The 9,582-nt window shown below is 45.3% G+C and overlaps 1 protein-coding gene across 1 annotated transcript in view; it reads right to left on the bottom strand.

Moving 5' to 3' along the window:
- Positions 1-9,582, bottom strand: part of flna (filamin A, alpha (actin binding protein 280)) — a 155,670-nt gene that overhangs the window by 16,403 nt on the left and 129,685 nt on the right. The window contains exon 33 of the mRNA XM_031793366.1: positions 9,456-9,578. Coding sequence (XP_031649226.1) covers positions 9,456-9,578 — 123 coding nt within the window. The remainder of the gene's footprint in view (positions 1-9,455; positions 9,579-9,582) is intronic.

The raw sequence follows: 9,582 nt of genomic DNA, 5'->3' as shown, positions 1-9,582 counted from the left end.
CTAGTCACACCTCCATCCCTAGTACCTGGTCACACGTCCATCCATAGTCACACCTCCATCCCTGGTCACACCTCCATCCCTAGTCACAACTCCATCCCTAGTACCTGGTCACACCTTCATCCCTAGTCACACCTCCATCCCTAGTACCTGGTCACACCTCCATCCCTAGTCACAACTCCATCCCTAATACCTGGTCACACCTCCATCCCTAGTCACAACTCCATCCCTAGTACCTAGTCACACCTCCATCCCTTGTCACACCTCCATCCCTAGTACCTGTTCACACCTCCATCCCTGGTCACAACCTCCATCCCTAGTCACACGTCCATCCCTAGTACCTGGTCACACCTCCATCCCTAGTACCTGGTCACACCTCCATCCCTAGTACCTGGTCACACCTCCATTCCTAGTACCTGGTCACACCTCCATCCCTAGTACCTGGTCACACCTCCATCCCTTGTCACACCTCCATCCCAAGTACCTGGTCACACCTCCATCCCTAGTACCTAGTCACACCTCCATCCCTAGTACCTGGTCACACCTCCATCCCTAGTACCTGGTCACACCTCCATCCCTAGTACCTAGTCACACCTCCATCCCTAGTACCTGGTCACACCTCCATCTTTAATACCTGGTCACACCTCCATCCCTAGTGCCTGGTCACACCTCCATCCCTAGTACCTGGTCACACCTCCATCCCTAGTACCTGGTCACACCTCCATCCCTAGTACCTGGTCACACCTCCATCCCTAGTACCTGGTCACACCTCCATCCCTAGTACCTGGTCACACCTCCATCCCTAGTACCTAGTCACACCTCCATCCCTAGTACCTGGTCACACCTCCATCTTTAATACCTGGTCACACCTCCATCCCTAGTGCCTGGTCACACCTCCATCCCTAGTACCTGGTCACACCTCCATCCCTAGTACCTGGTCACACCTCCATCCCTAGTGCCTGGTCACACCTCCATCCCTAGTCACACGTCCATCCCTAGTACCTGGTCACACCTCCATCCCTAGTACCTGGTCACACCTCCATCCCTAGTCACACCTCCATCCCTAGTACCTAGTCACATGTCCATCCCCAGTACATGGTCACACCTCCATCCCTAGTACCTGGCCACACCTCCATCCCTAGTCACACCTCCATCCCTAATACCTGGTCACACTCCATCCCTAGTACCTGGTCACACCTCCATCCATAGTCACACCTCCATCCCTAGTCACACCTCCATCCCTAGTCACAACTCCATCCCTAGTACCTGGTCACACCTCCATCCCTAGTACCGGGTCACACCTCCATCCCTAGTACCTAGTCACACCTCCATCCCTAGTACCTAGTCACACCTCCATCTCTAGTACCTGGTCACACCTCCATCCCTAGTACCTGGCCACACCTCCATCCCTAGTCACACCTCCATCCCTAATACCTGGTCACACTCCATCCCTAGTACCTGGTCACACCTCCATCCATAGTCACACCTCCATCCCTAGTCACACCTCCATCCCTAGTCACAACTCCATCCCTAGTACCTGGTCACACCTCCATCCCTAGTACCGGGTCACACCTCCATCCCTAGTACCTAGTCACACCTCCATCTCTAGTACCTGGTCACACCTCCATCCCTAGTCACAACTCCATCCCTAGTACCTGGTCACACCTCCATCCCTTGTCACACCTCCATCCCTAGTACCTGGTCACACCTCCATCCCTAGTACCTGGTCACACCTCCATCCCTAGTACCTGGTCACACCTCCATCCCTAGTACCTGGCCACACCTCCATCCCTAGTCACACCTCCATCCCTAATACCTGGTCACACCTCCATCCCTAGTACCTGGTCACACCTCCATCCATAGTCACACCTCCATCCCTAGTCACACCTCCATCCCTAGTACCTGGTCGCACCATCCCTAGTCACACCTCCATCCCTAGCACCTGGTCACACCTCCATCCATAGTCACACCTCCATCCCTAGTACCTGGTCACACCTCCATCCCTAGTACCTGGTCACACCTCCATCCCTAGTACCTGGTCACACCTCCATCCCTAGTACCTGGTCACACCTCCATCTCTAGTACCTGGTCACACCTCCATCCCATCACTTGGACTTAAATTGTTCCAATTTGTTTTCAATCGGTCGCCCATACTATTTCAATATTGAAACAATAAATCATAACATTTTTGTGTGTTAAATGATAGTGGATTGTTTTCCAAGTTTTTAGTCGAAAATTTTGAAAAGAGAATCGTCCAGCCCATTGGGTATCTCATTACACCCCCATATGTCATGTCTGACAATTGAATCATTACACCCCTCTAAAATTAACCGCCGCCATTGGTGTAACCCCTATTACCAGTCTGTTCAACCTCTCTTTAAAGATTGGAAAGCTGCCGCGGTCATCCCCCACTTCAAAGGGGGTGACACTCTAGACCCAAACTGTTATAGACTGATATCCATCCTGCCCTGCCTCTCTAAAGTCTTCAAAAGCCAGTTAATAAACAGATTACAGACCATTTCAAATCCCACAGTTCCTTCTCCGCTGTGCAATCTGGTTTCCGAGCCGGTCACAGGTGCACCTCAGCCACGCTAAAGGTACTAAATGATATCATAACCACCATCGGTAAAAGACAGTACTGTGCAGCCGTCTTCATCGACCTGGCCAAGGCTTTCGACTCTGTCAATCACCTTATTCTTATCGACAGACTCAATAGCCTTTGTTTCTCAAATGATTGCCTCGCCTGGTTCACCAACTACTTCGCAGACAGAGTTCAGTGTGTTAAATCGGAGGGCCTGTTGTCCAGACCTCTGGCAGTGTCTATGGGGGTGCCACAGGGTTCAATTCTCTTTTCTCTGTATACATCAACGATGTCGCTCTTGCTGCTGGTGATTCTTTGATCCACCTCTATCAGACAACACCATTCTGTATACATCTGGCCCTTCTTTGGACACTGTGCAACTAACCTCCAAATGAGCTTCAATGCCATACAAGACTCCTTCTGTGGCCACTAACTGCTCTTAAACGCTAGCAAAACCAAATGCATGCTTTTCAACCGTTCGCTGCCCGCACCCGCCCGCCCGACTAGCATCACTACTCTGGACAGTTCTGACCTAGAACACGTGGACAACTACAAAGAGCTAGGTGTCTGGCTAGACTGTAAAATCTCCTTCCAGACTCATATCAAACCTCTCCAATCCAAAATCAAATCTAGAGTCGGCTTTCTATTTCGCAACAAAGCCTCCTTCACTCACACCGCCAATCTTACCCTAGTAAAACTGACTATCCTACCGATCCTCGACTTTGGCAATGTCACCTCCAAAATAGCAGTCTATCACAGTGCCATCTGTTTTGTTACCAAAGCGCCTTATACCACCCACCACTGCGACCTGTATGCTCTAGTCAGCTGGCCCTCACTACATATTCGTTGCCAGACCCACTGGCTCCAGGTCATCTAAAAGTCTATGCTAGGTAAAGCTTCGCCTTATCTCAGCTCACTGGTCACCATAACAACACCCACCCTTAGCACGTACTCCAGCAAGAGTACTACATAGCCCATCTGTTTATCTTGGCCAGGTCGCAGTTGTAAATGAGAACTTGTTCTCAACTAGCCTACCTGGTTAAATAAAGGTGTTCTCAACTAGCCTACCTGGTTAAATAAAGGTGTTCTCAACTAGCCTACCTGGTTAAATAAAGGTGTTCTCAACTAGCCTACCTGGTTAAATAAAGGTGAAATACAATTTTCAAAAAAATATGTCATGTCTTGAAATATGAATTGTCCAGCACATTGGGTATCTCATTACACCCCCATATGTCATGTCTTGAAATATGAATTGTCCAGCACATTGGGTATCTCATTACACCCCCATATGTCATGTCTTGAAATATGAATTGTCCAGCACATTGGGTATCTCATTACACCCCCATATGTCATGTCTTGAAATATGAATTGTCCAGCACATTGGGTATCTCATTACACCCCCATATATCATGTCTTGAAATATGAATTGTCCAGCACATTGGGTATCTCATTACACCCCCATATGTCATGTCTTGAAATATGCAGACAGGCGGATTAAAAGTATGTTTACAAAGTTGTCAACTTTTTAGCTCGACCCACAACTTCCAGACTTTATAGCATTCCCAGAAAGCATGGATTATTGACTAATTGTTAGTTTTACACTAAAGACATGACTCTGCCTTAGTGCTGTAGATTGTGTGAATTTCTTCTCTTGTGTAATAAATTCTATACATTAGTTTATACTGAATTAAACGTATATCTTTGTTACCTGTATTTTTGTTAGTTATGCTCCAACTTGTGCTCTCTGCAAGGTTTTGTATATCTTCCTTATCATTATGAACATCCTTTTCTGACTCAAATAAGATTCCCTCAAGGTTGCTTTGATGTCCAAAAGACTTCAAAAATATATTTTGTGATGTGTAACTTTTAAGTTGCATGTATTTGGTCAGTCTAAAACTACTTTTGAATTATTTCACGGAAATAATTGTATTTCCTATTATCAAGTAATTTACGGTTTCTATGCCTTTAGTTTTCCATGTGGACCAATTTATCATTGAATTCTGAAAAGTTATCCAGGGATTGTTCCATAGGGTTGTGTTGAGATAATTGAGGTATGGATTGTGTATGTGTGCCTTTCAGATGGTGAATGGGCAAGACAAAATATTTAAGTGCCTTTGAACGAGGTATGGTAGAAGGTGCCAGGCGCACTAGTTTGTGTAAAGAACTGCAACACTGCTGGGGTTTTCCACACTCAACAGTTTCCCGTGTGTATTAAGAATGGCCCACCACCCAAAGGACATCCAGCCAATCTGACACAACTGTGGAAAGCATTGGAGACAACATGGGCTAGCATCCCTGTGGAAAGCTTTCGACACCTTGTCGAGTCCACGCCTCGATGAATTGAGGCTGTTCTGAGGGCAAATGGAACATTTCTGGGATGTTTTATTTCAGCTCGTGAAACATGGAACCAACACTTCATGTCTTACATTTTTATTTTTGTTCAGTGTATATTTGTTTGTTAACACTTGTAAATCATTCTAAGTATTGCTGTACATCATGAGTTATTCTTTTTTTTCAATTGCCATTACTTCATGTTTTTCCACAAACATTTTATAACCTAAGACATTTTATTATTCTGGAAATGTTTTCAATACTGGTCAGATATATCAGGAGATCATCTGTTTACCAATACTGATACCTGTTACATTTGGGTTCTGTCTAATTCTTTCTGCAAGCGATTCAATGCCAGTGCAATCAGGAGGGGGAGAGGGGACATCCCTGTCTTGTTCCCCTTTCTAAAGCAATTTCATTAGATAATGTATTATCTGTGTATATTTTTGCTATAGGACATGTATATAATATTTTTAATAACATTTCTAATTGCGGCTAGAAAGTTGAAAGCTTCCAAGGTTTTGAATAGAAAAGGCCATTCAAGACTTTTCAGCATCAACAACTATTATTGATGAATCTATATCTTGTTTTTTTTGTTTATTGTATTTAAGTAAAATATGTTCTTGTATGTGTTAGTAAGTGTCTATTTTTTAATAAACCCTGTTTGATTGATATGTATCAAGTCTGGTCAGACTTTTGACTGTATATTGCTTATGAGCTTTGTTATTATTTATTGTCACAGTTTATTAGATGTATGGGACTACAATCAGCAGCAGATTCTCCTGGTGTTAATATACAGTAACTGAAATAACTGTTTGATAGATGGAAATAGGAAGTACTGAATTTAATGAAATATGTGTAAATAGGGGGGTGTGACGAGTGCACTGAGAGTAGGGAAGCAAGTTCAGGGAGTGTTTCAATAAATACATAAAAAAATAAACACAACACAAACAACTTGAAAACAGAGTCAATAACACCTGAGGAAAGAGCCAAGGGGAGTGACAGATATAGGGAAGATAATCAAGGAGGTGAGGAAGTCCAGGTGAGTGTCATGGAGCGCAAGTGCGCGAGACGATGGTGACCTAGAGGCCGGAGACGGAGTATACCTGACAGGGGGCTACTTTGTCCCAAAATATTGAATATAATTCTATGGGAAAGCCATCCATTCCTGGTGCTTTTCTCCGTGCTAAAGTTAACAGTATCTAATATCTTCTCTATTTTTAATCATAACTGCTGGGTCTAAGAAGGCTATAGGATCCGTTCAACTGTTGTTTATTTCTGATTTAATTTTCATAGAAGCTTTTAACGTTGTCATTAATTTCACTGTTGTTTAATTCTGATTTCCATACATTTTCATAGAAGCTGTTAACATTGTCATTAATCTCACTGTTGTTTAATTCTGATTTCTATACATAGAAGCTGTTAACATCGTCATTAATCTCACTGTTGTTTCTAATTACTGCTTTTGTATCTTCATCTTTTAACATTATAACTTGTTTAGCATGTATTCGTTTTGTGAGAGCTGTGAGATGTCTACCAGGTTTATTTGGCATTAACTAGTATGCTTTATTTGAGTTGAACCTGTTTTGTTGTCTCTCTTCAAAAGTCAAAGATTGTATTCAGACCTGTTCTTCTTTACCTTGTAAATATTCTTTATGGTATTTTTCTAAGATAGTGATTTAATTGTCTTAATTGAGCTCTGTCATCCCATCATTAAGCAGAGCTCTGCCATCCCATCATTAAGCAGAGCTCTGTCATCCCATCATTAAGCAAAGCTCTGCCATCCCATCATTAAGCCGAGCTCTGTCATCCCATCATTAAGCAGAGCTCTGTCATCCCATCATTAAGCAGAGCTCTGCCATCCCATCATTAAGCAGAGCTCTGTCATCCCATCATTAAGCAGAGCTCTGTCATCCCATCATTAAGCAGAACTCTGTCATCCCATCATTAAGCAGAGCTCTGTCATCCCATCATTAAGCAGAGCTCTGCCATCCCATCATTAAGCAGAGCTCTGTCATCCCATCATTAAGCAGAGCTCTGTCATCCCATCATTAAGCAGAGCTCTGCCATCCCATCATTAAGGCACCCTCATTTGTTGACTTCTGTGATCGAAAAAGCCTTGGTTTCATGCATGTCAACATCAGAAGCCTCCTCCCTAAGTTTGTTTTACTCACTGCTTTAGCACACTCTGCTAACCCTGATGTCCTTGCTGTGTCTGAATCCTGGCTCAGGAAGGCCACCAAAAATTCAGAGATTTCCATACCCAACTATAACATCTTCCGTCAAGATAGAACTGCCAAAGGGGGAGGAGTTGCAGTTTACTGCAGAGATAGCCTGCAAAGTAATGTCATACTTTCCAGGTCCATACCCAAACAGTTCGAACTACTAATTTTGAAAATTACTCTCTCCAGAAATAAGTCTCTCACGGTTGCCGCCTGCTACCGACCCCCCTCAGCTCCCAGCTGTGCCCTGGACACCATTTGTGAATTGATCGCCCCCATCTAGCTTCAGAGTTTGTTCTGTTAGGTGACCTAAACTGGGATATGCTTAACACCCCGCCAGTCCTACAATCTAAGCTAGATGCCCTCAATCTCACACAAATCATCAAGGAACCCACCAGGTACAACCCTAACTCTGTAAACAAGGGCACCCTCATAGACGTCATCCTGACCAACTGGCCCTCCAAATACACCTCCGCTGTCTTCAACCAGGATCTCAGCGATCACTGCCTCATTGCCTGTATCCGCTACGGAGCCGCAGTCAAACGACCACCCCTCATCACTGTCAAACGCTCCCTAAAACACTTCTGTGAGCAGGCCTTTCTAATCGACCTGGCCCGGGTATCCTGGAAGGACATTGACCTCATCCCGTCAGTTGAGGATGCCTGGTCATTCTTTAAAAGTAACTTCCTCACCATTTTAGATAAGCATGCTCCGTTCAAAAAATGCAGAACTAAGAACAGATACAGCCCTTGGTTCACCCCAGACCTGACTGCCCTCGACCAGCACAAAAACATCCTGTGGCATCCTGAGATCCCCAAGGATTGGAAAGCTGCCGCAGTCATCCCCCTCTTCAAAGGGGGAGACACCCTGGACCCAAACTGTTACAGACCTATATCCATCCTGCCCTGCCTATCTAAGGTCTTCGAAGCCAAGTCAACAAACAGGTCACTGACCATCTCGAATCCCACCGTACCTTCTCCGCTGTGCAATCTGGTTTCCGAGCCGGTCATGGGTGCACCTCAGCCACACTCAAGGTACTAAACGATATCATAACCGCCATCGATAAAAGACAGTACTGTGCAGCCGTCTTCATCGACCTTGCCAAGGCTTTCGACTCTGTCAATCACCATATTCTTATCGGCAGACTCAGTAGCCTCGGTTTTTCGGATGACTGCCTTGCCTGGTTCACCAATTACTTTGCAGACAGAGTTCAGTGTGTCAAATCGGAGGGCATGCTGTCCGGTCCTCTGGCAGTCTCTATGGGGGTGCCACAGGGTTCAATTCTCGGGCCGACTCTTTTCTCTGTGTATATCAATGATGTTGCTCTTGCTGCGGGCGATTCCCTGATCCACCTCTACGCAGACGACACCATTCTATATACTTTCGGCCCGTCTTTGGACACTGTGCTATCTAACCTCCAAACAAGCTTCAATGCCATACAACACTCCTTCCGTGGCCTCCAACTGCTCTTAAACGCTAGTAAAACCAAATGCATGCTTTTCAACCGGTCGCTGCCTGCACCCGCATGCCCGACTAGCATCACCACCCTGGATGGTTCCGACCTAGAATATGTGGACGTCTATAAGTACCTAGGTGTCTGGCTAGACTGCAAACTCTCCTTCCAGACTCATATCAAACATCTCCAATCGAAAATCAAATCAAGAGTCGGCTTTCTATTCCGCAACAAAGCCTCCTTCACTCACGCCGCCAAGCTTACCCTAGTAAAACTGACTATCCTACCGATCCTCGACTTCGGCGATGTCATCTACAAAATGGCTTCCAACACTCTACTCAGAAAACTGGATGCAGTCTATCACAGTGCCATCCGTTTTGTCACTAAAGCACCTTATACCACCCACCACTGCGACTTGTATGCTCTAGTCGGCTGGCCCTCGCTACATATTCGTCGCCAGACCCACTGGCTCCAGGTCATCTACAAGTCCATGCTAGGTAAAGCTCCGCCTTATCTCAGCTCACTGGTCACGATGGCAACACCCATCCGTAGCACGGGCTCCAGCAGGTGTATCTCACTGATCATCCCTAAAGTCAACACCTCATTTGGCCGCCTTTCGTTCCAGTTCTCTGCTGCCTGTGACTGGAACGAATTGCAAAAATCGCTGAAGTTGGAGACTTTTATCTCCCTCACCAACTTAACTTAACCCACTGTTCCTAGGCAGTCATTGAAAATAAAAATGTGTTCTTAACTGACTTGCCTAGTTAAATTAAAAATAAAATTAAGCATGATACCGGAAAATGATACCTACCTGATATCCATGATACCTACATCACTGTTTTTGCTATCCAGTAAATTGGAATCCCCATACCTGGGATCTTGAGGCTGAGGTCACACTGGCTGCCAATGTTTGCAACAGACGCTGCCCTCTTCTTCCTGGTGATGCTCTCCTTCATCCTCCCTTCTCCTGTCACCTTCACCGTGAACATACTCCCTAC

Source organism: Oncorhynchus kisutch, linkage group LG17 (genome assembly GCF_002021735.2).
Source record: "Oncorhynchus kisutch isolate 150728-3 linkage group LG17, Okis_V2, whole genome shotgun sequence".
NCBI classification, from domain to species: Eukaryota; Metazoa; Chordata; class Actinopteri; order Salmoniformes; family Salmonidae; genus Oncorhynchus; species Oncorhynchus kisutch.
This window is presented reverse-complemented; position numbering and strand designations above follow the sequence as displayed.